Source organism: Rhyacophila brunnea, unplaced genomic scaffold, assembly GCF_057557595.1.
Source record: "Rhyacophila brunnea isolate RB1 unplaced genomic scaffold, BYU_Rbru_1.0 scaffold_20, whole genome shotgun sequence".
Lineage (NCBI taxonomy): Eukaryota > Metazoa > Arthropoda > Insecta > Trichoptera > Rhyacophilidae > Rhyacophila > Rhyacophila brunnea.
In genome coordinates this window covers 25,900,837-25,919,643 of record NW_028232860.1, presented here as the reverse complement: position 1 = coordinate 25,919,643, position 18,807 = coordinate 25,900,837, and the positions used below count along the sequence as shown (strand labels likewise).

Genomic DNA, 18,807 nt, shown 5'->3' with positions numbered 1-18,807 from the left:
AAACTGCGATATATTTTTTAAAATAATAGGTAATATATATTTCTCTATGGCAACTAGATATAAACTAAACGTCAAATTCGAGATCGGAGCTTTTGCATAACCTAAAAAATACTGTTTTATAATTTTTATGCAATAAGTTGAATTGTTATAAAAATGTCGAAATCTGTGGCAAGGTTGAAGTCTATGAAAAAGATTACCGATAAAGTTAATCACACATCGAGACTAAAAACAAATGTGCCGGCTGGGATGGCCTCTGCTGGACCACCGCTGGGGCCAATGTTAGGACAGGTGCTCACTTATTTATCTTAGTTATTATGATGACAGACTCCATTCTCAATAGATAATGTTGTCAAGTGTTCTGTTAGACAGTGCGAATGGCTAACTCAGAAAATTGATGTAGCAAAACCCAATGATATACAAATATCAGTACCTACATTCGGTTATGGGGAAGCCAGGCCGGAACCGCGCTAATTGCCATAGCCGATTTTGGCAAAATTCATGAATTCAAGAATGAAAACCTAACCTAACCTAATCTAAACTAACCCTACCTAACAAATAATCCAGTATATCGGCTATTTTCAAAATGTGTTTGCCGCTGGCTTCCCCATAACCGACATGTACCAAAATATTTATCGAATTAAAAAGCAATCAGGAATATTCATTTGCTACATACTTAATATGGTAGATCATCAAGTCTCAAATGAAATTCCTTTAGTCCAGAAGGCCAATTCTTGAATGAAGCAGTATTGCCGGTTGCACAACCTAAGCGCAAACCTACTACAAGTATATTAAATGTCAACCGGTGGTGTCGGGTACAGTATGCAATTTAGTATACACGCTTTGCCGGTAGAGGCGCTAGTAACTATCCGTTTGACTTTGACATATTATTAAACGTCAAAAATTTGTACGTAGTGAGCAGGCTGTTATTCTATTTTTTCTATTACCGCTGAAAGTATTATTTTGAGTTTAAATTCTCACTTAAATATTTATTGTGATTTTGTAATACAGAAACACACATGTTTGTTTGCAAAATACAACGGAAATTCCGTGTTGTAATATTGTTATATTGTAGACGTAACTAGCCTGTTTAAAGATTAATTGGCTACGTACTTCAACAATGAATGATTTAATCATGCAACGTTAACAGTAAGTACTGATTAAATATGAAGTCATTACCAAAATGGATAAAAATGTTATTTAATTTCTATGACATTCACAAACGATCCGTTTTGGCATGTTTACTTTCTATCTTACTCTAACGCATGGACATGAGGTATAAGCATGCTGAATGCTTTCTCACTCGCACGTATTGATGTCCTTCGAAGCTCTACACACTCAATATCTCCTATAAAACTAAAAATTTTACATGCTTCAGTTAAGCGGTGTTTTTTACTGCTTCGTTCGTGAATTGCCCTTCTGTGCATGAGACACTGGCCTTTCAGCAAAGGGTTCCGGGTTTGATTCCCGATGATGTCACAATATATTAGTATGATTTTCTCAAGGCCTGGGTATTTGATTGTTTCACTTATACTACTAAATAACTGTTTACTGGGCCTCGTAGCCTGTTATACTGACTGAAAGGAATTGAGCTATGGGGAGGTTTTAATCAAAATTTGTAGATTCTGTGTGATGACAATGATAACATGAAAAGACTTTGTTAATCCTTTGTATTTCATTATGTTTTGTTCAGAGGTCAATCAACATCGCAGCTTTCTGTAAGGAATTTAATGAGCGGACGAGTAACATAAAACCTGGCATTCCTCTACCGACTCGTGTGAAGTTGAACCCGGATCGTTCATGCGAAATCACAATCCACCAACCTCCCTCAACATATTTCATCAAGCAAGCGGCTGGCATCCAACGAGGTGCAATGGATTCCGGTTAGTAAGTTCATCATCTCAATATTGCCCCTATGCTCAATTGAATTGGGACCCTGCCGCTGGGTCAAAAACATAATAATTGTTTCTTCGGCTCCATGTTACGAGAGCCTACCCGGATGAAAACTAGCAATCTCCACTTTTTGACCATAGACGACCACAGCAATAAATCGTTTACAATGAAAAAAATTCAATCATTTTAAATAATTAATTACTCTATTTTGATCTTCAATTGAAGCCCATATTTTAGCTTTTATAACTACCCTAGCAAAAAATAGTTGTAAATTCGTCATGGAATAACTCTTGGTGACGCACTGCTGACAATGTTACTCCAAACCAGTGGTGGCGAACCTACGGCACGCGTGCCACCAGTGGTACGTGAGATGATTTTGCATGGCACGCGTTTGAAGAGAAAAAATACCTATAATAATAATAAATGACAGATCGCATTGTATAAAAAATAGCAGGCAAATACTCTTCAAGAATAAGCATTATGTTTAATGTAAATATAATTGCATAGGTCGGTCTTTAAGCTTTATGCGTCACATATGATATTATCGCACTGACCCTCATCAGGCGGTGGAGGATGCTGCACCACGAACCTCTAATTTTGATCGATTTACAATGCTTGAGAGCATTATAGCGAGAGAATGCATCATCTGATTACTAATTTCTTTTTTATTTTCAACAATGCATTGAATGCTGCCAACGCAACTAATTCAACCATAGGTTCCAGAAATGTTATATAATTGTTGTCAATCATTGGTGAAGATTGGCTGTTATGCCGGCGCTCCATTGGCTAGCCAAAAGTCCGAGGACAATAAATCATCCGATTTGTCTATGCTCTGCTACTGATCAACGAACAAATAAAAAAGTCGAGCTGTCAAAAGTCAAAAGTTGCGATTATCGTAAAGTCTTCCGATAATCCTACAATTTTGTGTTATTTATATGTAGACTTGCATAAAATAATAAAGCAGTGAAAACAACACAAGTTTTGCATTTTATTTTACGAATTTCATAAATAAAAATAAAAAAATAATTGATAAATCTCTCATTTTCTAATGTGTAAAATAACAAATTAATCAATAAAAATGTTTAAAACAATTACAGTTTTTTTTTCGATCCGAATGATTGCGTATTAATGTCAAATCGGATTCACGAAGTGATCGACGGACTAAGTCTGGCAACTCGGAGAGTAAAATATCAAACATTTTTGAAATCTAACGAGCCTGGCTTGCATATTTAAAAGTCTGCAGATCTGGAGTGCTCCACGCGAAAAAAAAGACCAAAGACTGTAAATCGTCTGACTTGCGTGCCAATGGAGCACAGGCTTTAGACAAAAGAGAATGATTATAACAATAATTGTAAAGAATAACAGTATAACATTTAGTCATCAATGTGTTGTAATATACCTACAGTAAATAGTTACGTCAGGTGCGAGGCAATTCGGAGGATTAAAAATAATTAGAATAAACCGATTATTTTGAAAGACGGTGATCTACAGTTACTCCACAATGGTGATAATATCCCCTTTTAGATACTTAAATTAAGAGAATAAATAAATCATATAAAAGAGGATAATAATTAAAAAAAATATTTGACCAATATAAATTCGAAAATTCATGTTATGGAGGTTCTATCGAATTATTTTGTTTTTCGTTTTTATTATAACTTATAAAGAAATGATTTCTATTTCCAGGAAAAGAAATAGTTGGGAGAATCACCCGTAAGCATTTATATGAAATAGCGAAGATAAAACAGCAAGATGCTCCCCTGCAGCATAAAGATCTTGAAGAAATTTGCAAACGCCTGGTCGGCACCATCAGAACCTGTGGAATTGAGATTGTTGATGAAATAGATCCAGAGGTAAAGTATTGATTTCCAATTTTAGTCATTATCATTCTAATAAAATCATTGTTGTACATTGATTCACGATTATATTAATGTTGAAAATATTAAAGATAATATAACAGGTCTGCGTAAATGATACCCCGTGGCCACTAATGACACTGTTGGACCAAATATAATATGGTTTTATCGTAGGGCCGGACGGACCTTGTGATACTCTCAGGGTGCACAACAGCGTTTTTGAGAGGGTCAACAATTTTGTGTACCTGGGGTCCTCTATTAACAGTAAGAGTTGTTTAAAAATTTAAATTAAAAAAAAGAATTATTTTACTAGGCACAAATGTCGCTTCGGTCTACTGAGGGTGCTACATTTAAAGGCATCGAACCGACACTTAAAATGCATTTTTTACAAATTAATAAGACCAGTTGTCACGTAAAGCTCAGAAATCTGACTAAAAACCAGGAAAAAATGTTGGGCCCATCTTCAGACACATCAGTTTGGGTGGAGACGGAGATATAATTATGAGCTGTATGCTTTATATGGGAGTAATGGCACTTATGACAAACTGAAACTTGCTTCAGCGATTTTGATAGGGAAACCACATATGGGCAACATCTGTGATGAAATACTATTTTTATTGCTTTATTTTTTATATTAAAATTTTTATTATAATTTTATTGTATTATGATTTTATACTACAAATCTCCATCTAAGAGAAATTTCCGTCCTAAGAGGGATCATACCGATACTCTAGCAGTATCTGGTGGCAATACAAAGAATGTATTTTAATCAATTTTAAAAATAGATATTAATTTTTCTTTTTAAGATTATGCATGTTAAATTCTGTGTCCTAAAGGAAGAGGGCGATAAGTCGAAAATCGGTACTTTTCAGGAGAGGCAAAACAAGATTTGCGTTTTTGAGAATATTCTTAAAATTGTAATTAAACCGAAAATAATCATTTTTTTCGAATTTTTTTTTGCACTTGTCTATTAAAATTGATATACTATGGTATATATATATATATGAAATTTTCAATAGTTATGGATTTGACTATATTTTTTTGACATATCCCTTTCTTCCTTTCGTATTTTTTAACAAAGAATATAAATTGAAAACTTATCTCTTTTGGCATGTAGGTACAAAATGTGTGATTTTATTATTGATTTATCATTTAGTGACAATTTAAATTATTTTTCCCCTCCAGACAGAGCATATGGATTATTATAATGTCAATCATGTAATCTGGCAGGTGTAAGATGTAATAGTTTAGTATTTTCATAGAATATAGGTAGCTGGATGAAGGTTATTATTTAATAAAAATATAGTTTTATTTTAATACATTTATATTTGAAACAATATGTACAAATTTGATAGATAGTTAAAAATAAAACCAAAGGATATATTATTTTATTTTAATACATTTACACAGTAAATCTTCTTCTTCTTCTTTCACCCTGTCACGACCCAGCGTTGGGGCATAGGGCAAGTACAAGTTCGCGCCACTTCCCTCGATCCATCGCCAACTCTTGGATTCATATACGGTACATTTATCTGGGATTGACAAGCAAAACTCATGACAGTCTTTATCGATTAAATATGTAGAATACCGAGATCTTTTCTCTTCTCCTTGTTAATTTGTACTGGACCACTGTAAAATTTAGGAGGTTCAAGGATAACATTATTTGCCTTACCTTGGCGACTAAAAGATATTGACTGGAATTGTTGCAAATCATCCAGGCTATTTTTAAATTTTTTTCTTTTTTAAATTGAAACCACTTCACCTGCTGAATGGACCCTTCAAGAGACTGGCAAAATCTAAAAACATGTCGTTGTACATTACTTTGACTACAATATTATTATCTTTTTTCGTACAATTTCTAACTAGATTGGAGCAGTCTCTCGAACTTTCATTAAGTAGAAGTGCTTGTGTATTGGTCGATGTACTCGCAGCATGTCTGCAATCAAAAAATGGTTTAGTTATTAAAAATATACTACGAAATCTTTTGTCTATCAATTGCTAATACAACGCCTCGCATCTTAAAGAACTGAATAAACGTTGTACACTACCTACAATTTTTTATAAAAATAAATTTACCTTCATTATCATCTTCTGAACTGTAATCATGTACAAGGGCTCGTGTCGAGGTCAATATGTTTGCAGTTTATCTATTGATAGTGAATACAAATCTTCACAACTTAAACAATTGAATAATCCTCGAGTAGTCTTGATATTTCTCTAAAATAGCATAATTGTTAAATACCATTAACTTTACCTTCAATATTATCTTCTGAATCAGAAAATGGCATCATGGCTTCTATTTCTTGGGCTACTTTCCACTGTTCTTCTCTCCGAAAAGCATTCATTATAATATCATAATTAGTAGCCAATTCAGTACCTGCAATAACACATACACAATCAATAGTAAATAAAGATATATAAAGCAATCTTCCCCGAAATACTGTTACATAAGTACTTAAAAAATCAATTACTTTCACCCATTGCATGTCGTTTCCTACTAATGGAATATAAGAATGTAATTTAAAACAATATAATAATGCTAAATTATTATCTCCTGATCAGAAAATGGCATCGTAGCTTCTATTTCTTGGGCTACTTTCGACTGTTCTTCAGTAAGACTACTGGTCCGAGAAGCATTCAGTATATGATAATTAGTAGCCAATTCAGTAACTGCAATAACACAAACATAATCAATAGTAAACAAAGATAAATATACCTAAAATAATCTTCCTTGTAATACCATCACTTCAAAAATCAATTCATTATGACTGTACTAATGGAAGATGATAATGTAATTTGAAACTATAAAATAATGCTAATGATAATATGTGCATCACTGTTTAGTAAATTGAAATATTCGTTGAAATTGTTGGTTTAAAGAATTGTCATCACTTTAATTATTGCAATAATTTTGTGGTTTTGTTATGACATTTACTTACTTGTATTATTTTGAGACATTTCCTTCGCACGCCTCATGATTAATTCGATTCTTTCACGAGACATAGTAATAATTATATCATTACTATCAAAAATGAACTGTAGATAACACAATAACCAACTTTAACGTTTGACAGCCTAAAAGCGGGAACAGCAAATAGCGATGACTCGATGACGTTTACTCGAACTGGTGTGAACAGAGCCAATGGTCGAAAGCCATACGGCGATGGCGCGACTCAACGCTGTGTTCCTTTCGGCGTTTGACAAAAACTAAAATTTCCCTGCGAGATGATTACATTCAATGCATTTATGCTTTCGAAATATTACGAAAAATAAATTGTCGCATATTTTTAATATACAAAATTTACTTACATAGCGGCATTAATTCGACTGGTCCCTTTTCTGCTTTACGCATATATGCATTAAGTTTATTTTTGCATACTCAACTCATTTTACCAAATTTCAGACTTATTGCCCTCTTCCTTTCGCACACAGAATTGTCATCCATATTTTGTATTTTATCATTAGATGTCTCTAGATAAAGTAAAACTGAGTATCTCTGATAATTACAACTAATATAAAGTTTGCTCAAACAGGTACATAGATGGCTTTATCTCCATATTAGTATTTTATATTATAAAAATAGTTATATGACAGCTAATAATTATTAATTATTAATATGTTGTAATTATGAGGTCATCAAAGAAATTGTATAATTAAAATAAAATTAGCTACAGCTGATTGAAATATCAGACATCCGGAAAATTAGGGCAAAGTTTAAATTATTGTACACAGTGAATCATACGTATATAATATTATCTTAGAATTATATTATTTCTCTATGATTGATGGATCTATTATGACAATAGTAAAATTATAATGGTAACTGCGGGCAACTGTTACAAGAAAACATGATTTTTGTGCTTCTCAGCTCATGTGGTATAACAATCAGAAAATTCAATAATAAAAACTATCAACTTACAAAAATATTGTTTCAATTATTTGTCATTTATGATGGGCGATAGAAAATATTTGTGAGACTGGGGAGAGCCCCTCAGAAAATACTTCACGGCAGTTGCACATACTGCAATTATTTGTACATCACTATAATCACAATGTAACAACTGTAATCTCTCTTGAATAAATCTCGTCGTTCTCTACAACCATCAGATGTTCTCTTAATCTTTCCGAAGTTATCTAACAGCAGACAATGTCATCAGCCAGCCCACCAAGCGAGAGGGAATATCTAACGCTTCATCTTCTCCCTTCGGAGGTGACCATTGGCACAGTAATAATGGCATTTTAAATACTAAGGAAAATAACATTGCATACATATTGGTGCGAGCTTACTGTGAACGGGCATGCTCTCTTGTGACATGATTGTAATGTGTTCGCGTCATTAGACTATTAATTATACCTACGTTATCTTCATAATATATTGGTAATACAGTCGAACTTGGTTATTACGAGGAAGATGGGACCGACTGAATTTGCTCATTATAAGCGTTACTCATTATGTCAGAGAATAGGTATTTTTAAATGAGTTGTCACATAACACAAAAAGTCAAAAATAAAATATCTGAAAACCATCGTAAAAATCCGCGAAGCAAGCATGGTATTCATAAACTACAAAAGAAGTTGTTTATTGTAATGAATGCTGGTAGGTACCTGCGGACTTCACAAACCTTGGATTTTTCAACCATATGCGTTGATACTTTTTCATTATTGTCAGCGAAAACACCAATTAGGTAGGTAGTTATACACTTAATTAGTGTCATAAACGTAATCCGACCCCGGCGGCATCCTGTCTGATCGGATTTTATTGCTTAGGGTCGAAATGTTTTTGAACGATTGACACATTAACAGTATTTGCTCATTATAACAGTGAATAAATGTCTGGAGAAAATCATAAAGCAAAATATCAACGAATGTTTCCTCATTTCATTGTTAAAAGAATTTATACTAGGCTACTTACAACCTACGATCCATTAAAACTGTTATCCAACCAATGTGGATAACAGGCACAGCTAGCTCAGGGTACTGGGTTTTCGCACTATCTCTCTGGTGAATTCCAATCCTTTACGGAAAGGACCAACGGAATCAATTGGTATCCGATGGACATGTTTGTCATACCGTTGCAGCGGTTAATTGCGAGTATTGATAACTAAACTCGAACTGGACGCCAACGAATTTTCTCTGAAAGAAACGAACATAATATAGGGTACAATTAAATTAAATGAAATGACGTGATAATTTAACCTTACTGTATTTAATATAAAATTGTAATTAAAAGTCAATGGTACTATATCGTAATAACAAATAATTACGAAAGTACAAAATGGCGATGCAACGCCGAAGGGAATTCACCACCGTGCATACACGATGATATTATAATTGTTATGGGTTGGAATTATTAAAAGATATTATTATTGTATTTGATGTAATCCTTTTATTTCCGCTTTATAACACAAAATCACATAACATATTATTACTGGTATACAGTGACGTCCCGTGGGGGTAGGCAGATTGAGCGTCGCTTGGGGGCGGCAGATACTCGAAGGGCGGCAAATCGAGGAGGATCATTTGGTATTATATAGAAATAGCTAGGTACCTAAACTTAGTTATATTATAACCAGAGCGTTGGAGCGGAGCTCGGAGCAGAAGCAGAGCAAATGGGTTTTACCCGGAGCAGGACGGCGCCGGAGCACCGAATATTTGTAGTACTTCACGGCTCCGGATGTTTTTTAATTATATTATTTATTACCCAGTAGTGAGTAGGTATTCGCGGCGATTTTAGTATGATGTCACCACTCTCAGCCAGAGATTTTTTTTATTATTTTTAACTGCTCGGGTTCGTAATACAAATGCCAATAAAAAAAATTACGAGTCTTTTGCCACCTAGACACATGACATTATGAATAATATAATGTCATTTACTCAGATTAAAGAGTTCCTTTCATAACAGTGCCTGCGCAAAAGCCAATTATGTGGCGCCAATGAGCCAAGAAGTTATTGAAACAAAATAATATTATAATCTATATATCAACGTAAGTAACGAAACAATAAAAATTATGGTGGAGATTTATGGGTATATACATCCGTATTTTTTAATTTATCCAAACATTTTTGCCAGTCACCCGCGAGATTTAAATGTTGCTGGATGTACCTATTGCAAAATAAAATTGATATTTGACATAATCTAGTATTCGTGCATATAATAGGTATTTACGCTAAGTACCAGCTAATTGTAATAAAAATGTACACTAGTAGATACCTACCTAGATTATAATATCATATTGAATTTGACTGTTTACTACTATTTGTTAGTAATTGTGCTGTGAATAACAATACCTTCTTTTAAGTCGTTTTTTTGTAAACATATCTTTTGCTGATAATAGTGTGGATTTGTGGTTTATTTCAATCATCAACATGAGTGCAAGACAATGACTTTCAGGAGCAGCGTATAAAAAGATAAGAGAACGAAAGGAGGCAAATGCTACAAATAATACAGGTACTTACACTTAACAATTATTTTATCAAGAGTGAAAAGCAAAATCAGAAAGTCAGCGCTGAGTACCCATCGTCTAAAACTAAAGAACCAGTAATTTAAGAATCAGATGCTACAACGCTAGGCGAGAATGTAAATTACGATGCCAACGATAATAATTCAGACGACGATTATTTAGATTATTTAGACAAAGAAGAAGACAATAATTTTGATGATCCACATTTTTGGCCAAGTTTTCTTGATGAAAGTACAAGGATAATGATATTAAAAAAAGGACCTATACAGAAAAAAACTTGCTGATTATCCTATCAATACGTGCAATAGAAAGTTTTCCAATGCATAGTATGAACGTAAGTACGTTGAAAAATGGCGAAACATGTGAAAGAACTTGGTTAGTGTATTCTGTAAAAAATGATTCTGCGCATTGCTTTTGCTGTATAATATTTAATAAAAAAAAATGTGAGACTGGAATGGGATCATCAGTTGGCTATGATAATTGGAAAAACTTGTCGCAAACTATACAAACCCACGAAAAGTCAAAAAATCACCACGAAAACTTTTCAATCTGGAAAGATATTCTAATCAGATTAAAGCTAAATAAAACGATTGTTGTCAACAAAAACTTTTCAATGAAGAAATTATACGGTGGCGGTCAATTTTAACTCGATTATGTGCGGTTTTGCGAGTCATAGCGGTGCAGAATATGGCTTTACGCGGACCTAAGTCCACAATCAACACACTGCACAATGGAAATTTCTTAAAATTAATTGAATGTTTTGGACTGTTTGATAATGTTATTAAGGAACATTTGAAAACCATAAGCTGTAAGCCCCGCACTACTCATTATCTTGGACCAAGAATTCAAAATGAATTAATTGCCATAATGTCACAAAAAATCAAATCAAATTATTAATATGTTAAATGAGGCAAAATATTTTTCTCTTATATTAGAATGTACACCTGATATAGGACATATAGTACGATTTGTTCGAAAACACTCAGAGGAAGTACGTGAGCATTTTGTAGGTTTTATAGAAATTGACGATAAAACTGGAGCAGGATTAGCAAAAGGCGTAAGATTTTTCAAATTTATGTATAATATTAGCCTCTTAAGAAACATGACTCCTGAAAAATTATTGGAAGATTGTCAAAATTTAGAAATTAAACTCACTGCAAACGGCACATCTGATGTCGATGCAGTGGAGCTTTGTGAGGAGTTAAAATTACTGTGTAGACTTGTGACTGAAAAGTCTTCGCCACATGACGTATTAAAATTTATTTATGATAATAATTTGAAAGAAATCTATCCAAATACGGTCACTTCAATTAGGATAATATTGACAATGCCAATAACAGTGGCTAGCGCAGAGAGGAGTTTTTCAAAACTGAAAATTATTAAAAATTATCTCCGATCAAGGATGCCCGAAGAAAGGCTAAATGGACTTGCAATATTGTCTATTGAAGCAGAGATGGCATATAAATTAGATTTGGATGACATAGTTAAGAACTTTGCTACAAAAAAGGCCAGGAAAGTTTGTTTATTGTAACGGTTGAGTGTTGAGACAATTAATTAATAGTGTATTTGTGATTAAAAGTATGTTCATATTAAATGAATGATAAGGAAAATGATTTTGTTTACATGTTGTACATAGAAAAATAGTGTGAAAATAATACATCTGCGTATTATTACTAAATGGTATCTGCAAACCAATTTTTTCAGACATATCAACAAATAGAATCTCAGACTCTGGTGATTTAGGTAAGTGTCTAACTAATATTATGTTTATTCGCTTTTAATATCTAAATTTAATTTTGTATGTTTTAGTGGTATATATTTTGTTATTAATGCATCGATACAACACATTTCTTAGATATAAAAAAAATGAAGCGGCATTTTGACGCTGCCTAGGGGCGGCATTTTGTCTAGGGACGTCACTGCTGGTATACTAATATAAGGTTGAATATTACTAGGTACAATATGTGTTTTCTGTTGGAAGTCCGACTGAAGAGTGTTTTATATATTGGAATACTACTAGAAAGGGACAATAAAGATGATGCAACAAACTTAAGAAATGAACAAGATTTAACATGTAAAAGAAACAATGAACTCATTATTTCAGCCGGTCGAATTCGACTGGCTGATTCACTAACAGTTACAGAATTTGAATGGCACATAACATAATACATAAACGAATAATCACGTTAGACAAAAGACGCGCTACCGTCTGCAAACTATGATATTTATACAATATATTCTCAGCAATTTAACCTAGTTTAAACAGAATATCCACATGTGAGTGAGGCTATAATTAAAACAAACAACTTAAACTAATTAATAATAAAAATAAAATGTATTTACACACCGCGTGGCAACCGCGAGTTGCTGTTCCATGACCTCTCAGGTCGGAGTTCAACCATAAAAAAAGGACGCGAGCGGATATCGACCGGCCAACAATCGATTCCCCCCACCACTTATCAAACCCGGATGCTTTCTGGAAGTACCAACCGCAGCATTTTTGTGTTGCTCGCAAAAGAAAAACCTCTCCACTAATTAAAATTATTAATTAGGCCATTGGTGACGTCTGCAACGTCACAATATCCGAGATCTCGCTATGTCCGAGATCGTAATAACCGAGTTCGACTGTATTATGCCAATTTTTTTTATCTGTGCAAACATTTCATTTCATAGAGATAATATAATTTGTACAGCATTTTTGCTACCTCATTATGTCATATTTATGCGTAAATTTACTATCCGTAGGTTAACAAAAGTAGAGAATAGCTATACGTGTATTTTTATGAGATTGTGAAATAAATTATTAATGAGGTGAGACATTCAGCGATGGATGATATTAGTATGCATCCATTTTTCAAGAAAATTCTTTATTCATCTTATCGTCGTTGAAACTAGAAAATTGTGTAACTCCGTTTTAATCGAAAATTGACTTTGAATGCCATCTAGTGGCCGTTGATAATATCTATCCAGCTTGCAAATTTTGTAATTCCAGAAAAATTGTATCATTGCTAAATCATGGATGATTTCACTCCAAAACCATATATTTGTATAGAAAACCATAATGTTTTTTGTCTCTCCTGTAAAGTAGTGTTTTTGGAGTTACACAATTTTCTAGTTTCAACGACGTTATGTTGTTTATGTACTTACTTTGTTACGTAATGACCAGCATATAAATTTAATGTATTTTGTGTTTATTACTAAATATTGTCCATATTTATTTTGCAGGAGTATAAAAAGTTTCTGGAGGAGAGACAAATAATTGTGGACGAACAAAAGGCAGCCTTGCAAGAAATCCGGGAAGCTAAGATGTTACGTACTGCTACCGCCACTGAAGTATAAGATGGAATTGTTGAGTTATTGTAGTAATAGTTTTAAATATCATATTATCCGTGTAATTACTTAGTTATTTGATAAATAAATGATGACATAGCGTTATTAATAGGTGTTGTAATTATTTCCACAAAACTTTTTTACATCCTCATGTTGTAGACGAGAAAGGGGAAAAAGAAAGAGAAATCATCATATACCGTGCCTTGGATCCATATACTAGTGGCGAAGATTCCATACTAGGCGATGATTTAAATCTGACCTTAATAAAAATAATTTCTAATCGATTATTTATGTATTTAAATAATAACTTCATTATTTTATATTCTACAAAAAAATATAATTTGCCAATGACATCTGTCTGTAGGTATGTATTATAAATTGATTATCAATTTGGTCAACAGATGGCACATAGCAATGATTTCACTAATACGTAACGAGCTATAACACAAACACAGTCTTACATATAGGCTTCAACAGATTTGATACATTTCACACATACAACACATACAAACGTGTAAACATGTATTGTAAAAAACACATGTACACAATGTGAAAATCTGAGGCTATAGGTATAACGGCCTGACATGTTTACAGTGATATATTTTTGTATGTATGTGTCGCTAGATTTCAAAATCAGCCAAATCCATAATGGATGAATAGAAGAAAAACAGCTTTTTGTTTTCTCAAGTACATAGTCACAAGGGTGAAAGTTTATATTATTTCGAGTATAGAATATTTAAAATTAATAAGCTCCACATTTCGATAATGCAGAAATGTTAGAAAGCAGTAATTCTTCAGCAATTCACAAAAAAGTAAAATATACCTAAAGGTGGACTTGGCTGATTTTGAAATCTAGCGACACATATTTAATAATTTTTTCACTCTGGATTTTGTGTATCTATTATTGAAGATGACAGTGATGATACATAATAATATTAGTGTTTTTTTGTGTACAGTAAGTGTGTTTGATTTGTTATGTTATAGGCCTCTTTCATGTCGTTGCAACGATTTTGCTATGCTATGGGTAATATTTTATACTAAAATGTGTTAGAAATATGGATATTGAAAAAAAATGATATTATTTAATAATTGAATGACTGGTATAAACTGTTTCGAGGCCCCTTTTAAAATCTTCTGACGAATCGATGGCGTCAAAGGTGATTGCTCCTGATAATCTTGTGGTAAGGTGAGTTAGGGTAGGTGGGTCTATGGGGGAAGAGCATCTAGGTTAAATAACTTTTTACGGCAATGAATGCAAGTACTGCCGTCGATAGGAATCTATTACAAATACATAAATGTATGCCAACACCCAAAGATGGCATCATAATAATGTTTGATGTGTCCAGTATGACAACTAAGAGTTTGACGTTCGTTTGAAGTCAAAAATCAAGTTGGACATGTTTTTTCAATCGATCTGTATCTCAACAATCTTTCGTGCTAAGAAGGTGATATTTGGTGAGTACCTTTGTTTTAAATTGTGATTTGTGTTCCGACTGTAAGATTAAGATTAATGCAAATGATTATGTTTTACAAGTATAAGTGTATTACAAGTTTTTGGCTAGTGACGTTCCTTGCAATAAAAAATGTAGTGAATTTGTAATTTATGGTACCTAAACATTTTTTAATATAACCTCTAGATTCATACAGTACATTACTTAAAATATAAGACCACAGATTAAATACCTACCGTGCAGTGCATAATATTACATATCGACATGACCGAATACTTCATCGAATAACATACCAAATCTAAAATGTTAACTTTTCAGTAGAGCGAAAAAACTTTTCTTTTCTTACATACAGAAATAGGAGCATCTCGGCCTGTCTTATTAATTTATGAGGTCATACGTCACACTTGACTGACAACTTAATAGTAGAAGCAAGAAAAAATAATGTTACAATTTTAAAATTGCCTCCTGAAAGATGCTTGGGATGAATCATTGGTGAAATGGCAAAGACTACATGCAGTGACGTCCCGTGGCGGTGGGCAGATTGAGCGTCGCTTGGGGGCAGCAGATACTCGAAGGGCGGCAAATCGAGGAGAATCATTTGGTATTATATAGAAATAGCTACCTAAACTTAGTTATATTATAACCAGAGCGTTGGAGATGTTTTGTTTCGGATGCTTTTTTTTATTATTACCCAGTAGGTACTCACAGCGATTTTAGTATGATGTCACCACGCTCACTAGTGATTTTTTTATTTTATTTTTGACTGCTCGGTTTCGTATACAAATGCTAATAAACTTGGCGCCTAGACCCATTATGAATATTTTTATAAATGTAAAACACCACAAACGAATAATAAATCAGTCATAATAATATAATGTCATTTACTCAGATTAAAGAGTTCCTTTCATAACAGTGGTAGGTATACTGCGCAAAAGCCAATAATTATGTCGCGCCATAGTTATTAAAAGAAAATAATAATATATAAATATCAACATTGGTAACGAAACAAGGAGAATTTATGGTAGAGATTTATAGGTAGGTACATACCGTATTTTTTAATTTATCCAAATATTCACTCGCGAGATTTAAAAGTTGCTGGATGTAGGTACCTATTGCTAATAGATACATATTCATAATGATTATTAATCCTTATTGACATTTGACATAATCAATTAGTATTCGTGCATATAATAGGTATTTACGTTAAGTACCAGCTAATTGTAATAAAAATGTACACTAGTAGGTACCTACCTAGATTATATCATATTTACCGTGCTGTGAATACAATGCTGTGCAATACCTTCTTTTAAGTGGTTTTTTTTTGTAAACGTATTTTTTGCTGATAATAGTGTGGATTTGTAGTTTATTTCAATCATCAACGGTTGAATGTTGAGACTATTAATTAATAGTGTATTTATGATTAAATTTAGGTTTATATTAAAAAAATATTGAGGAAAATTATTTTGTTTACATGTCGTAGGGTACAATAATAGCATAGAAAAAATGGTGTGAAAATAATACATCTGCGTAGGTATTACTAAATGATACAAACCAAATGTGTCAGACATATCAACCAAATGGCATCTCAGACTCTGGTGATTTGGGTAAGTGTCTTAACTAATATTATATTTATTCGCTTATTTATTTAATGATATCTAAATTTAATTTTGTATGTTTCAGCTTAGTGGTAGGTGTATATTTTATTAGTAATGTATCCATACCATGGCCCCCACAAGGGGGGTCTGACAGGGCTCTAGCCTGGAGCCCGGGCTCGATAAGTGAGATAAACACATCACAAATTTGCTCTAATAGCAAAAAATTCGCCTGCGGCGCTATTTTCCTTCAATAATGATATTATTTTAAATTATGTGGTCACACAATACAATTTATAATTGTGTAGCGATACTCAAAAACTCCATAATTCAAGTGTATGTATTAAAATATACAAAAAAACACTAAATATACACATCAATTTTAACGCGTACACCATTTGGAAAACATTACTGTAGAGCGTCACACTGCTTTTATCCTTAGCGATAGGTAGGGGGGGGGCGCCAAAGATCCTAACATGAGGCCCGCTTCAGGATAAGGGGGCCATGCTTCGTACAACACACTTCTTAGATATTGGAGTAATGAAAGGATGATAAAAAATGGGGCGGCATTTTGACGTTGCCTAGGGGCGGCATTTTGTCTAGGGACGTCACTGACTACATGTAGGCTCAAAACTGCCCAAAAATGAATTTTCAAGAATAATCGCAGTAACCTAGAAAAAACTTGACTACCAAATAATCAAAAACAGATTTAAAAAGGGAGGATTCAGCCATTTAATCGAAATGTTATAGGCTAAGACAAGTTTGAGCCTATGATTGACAGTAAAAATATTACGGAAACTCTTAATTATTGATTATGAGCATTGTGTTGATCAGAATTGCACAACACGAATTAACACATCAAAAATCAACAGATTGAAGAATCTATTTTTACAGTAGAATTGAATATGAATCCTACAGTTATTTTTGCATTTAAAACAGAAAATCAAGATTTTAGCACTTGTGATCCTTATGCATTGGATGGGCGATATAAATATGTCTAGTTATGGCCGCGATTATACGTACTGTCAGCAGTGAATCCATGCACGTGTAAATGGTGTATAAAAACGCTGTGCAGGGAGAAGCTATACAATTTAAAAGTTTGACAAACCAAACACACAATTTGAAGGATGTCAAAATTGCAGGATACTTACACAAAATAGAAAAGAACAGCAGGCTGATGTTACTTATATTTATAAATAGGTGAAAGGCCGTCTAAGGAAAGTTTTGGCAACATTATGATGTGTCATTATTAATTTATGTTTTATATTTTTTTAATATAAGACGTAGTATATTTTAAATCATGATTAAATTTGATTATTAATTCTTATGAAACAGAGTGTCATATTGATTAGCATAATCTAACTTTATCTTTTTGTCAGTACTTAGGTATTATTTATTTAATGTAACATTTATCAATAAAACTAATCAGTGAATTAAAAATAACACTGTGATAGATGGTGATTACATAAATAATTATTTTAAACTGATTGTTTGTCATATTGAATCGAAGTATTTCTTTCGTCTTCTTAGTCTATATTGTCTGCTTCAGAGCGTTTATGGACACCACACGGGTCACCCAAGAATCCCTCTTACATTTTTCCAGGTCATGCCAACATACCATAGCTCTGACGTATACACGATGGAGATGGTATTTAGCAGCCATCCAAAATGTTTGAATCCAGATGGATTGTAGAAAAGGTTAAACGATGTCAGAGTAGATGCTAGAAATTATACATATACATACGTTTATTTATGAAATTAATTATGTTAAAACACAATATAGATTGAGAATAATACCCCTTTTACACGTGCGTGAATTTACTGCTGGCAGTACATATTATCGCGGCCATAACAAGAAAATGCACGTGTAAACATGTATTGTGTTGTAGGATTGCATTAAGTTTGGATCGAAAAAGTTCAGAAGCTTCTGAATTTTCATGTGACAATCGGAACTTGAGAGATATTTGCGTCTGCGCAGTAGAACCATAGTGGCGGACCTGCCGAAAAAAAACGAACAAGACAGTGCAAAACTTTTTTGACGTTTACCAATTTTCACAACCTGTCAAATACAGCGTTGCCAACTTAGCGTTTTTTTCCCCAGATCTAGCATTTTTGAATAGGTATCTAGCTCGCAAAATTTCCATCTGGAGTATGGTGTTACATATGTAGCGTTTTTCGACACTACAAACTTCTCATAATAAAGTTAGAATATTAGACCAGATTTGCT

General features: G+C 33.2%; 1 protein-coding gene across 1 annotated transcript; it reads left to right on the top strand.

The window, feature by feature from the left end:
• Positions 1 to 55: 55 nt before the first annotated feature.
• On the top strand, positions 56 to 13,648 carry mRpL11 (mitochondrial ribosomal protein L11). Its single transcript, XM_085948030.1, has 4 exons — positions 56 to 288; positions 1,691 to 1,880; positions 3,577 to 3,743; positions 13,433 to 13,648. Exons 1-4 carry the CDS (start codon positions 154 to 156, stop codon positions 13,544 to 13,546), a joined length of 606 nt encoding a protein of 201 aa, XP_085804156.1. The 5' UTR covers positions 56 to 153; the 3' UTR covers positions 13,547 to 13,648.
• The last annotated feature ends 5,159 nt before the right edge of the window (positions 13,649 to 18,807 follow it).

What these genes read in the sequence shown, in the direction of transcription:
- mRpL11 (XM_085948030.1), top strand. Translation starts at nt 154, where the DNA reads ATGTCGAAATCTGTGGCAAGGTTGAAGTCTATGAAAAAGATTACCGAT. An exon ending in TGGGGCCAATGTTAGGACAG is followed by an intron (nt 289 to 1,690) that starts GTGCTCACTTAT and finishes TGTTTTGTTCAG; the next exon opens with AGGTCAATCAACATCGCAGC. An exon ending in ACGAGGTGCAATGGATTCCG is followed by an intron (nt 1,881 to 3,576) that starts GTTAGTAAGTTC and finishes TTCTATTTCCAG; the next exon opens with GAAAAGAAATAGTTGGGAGA.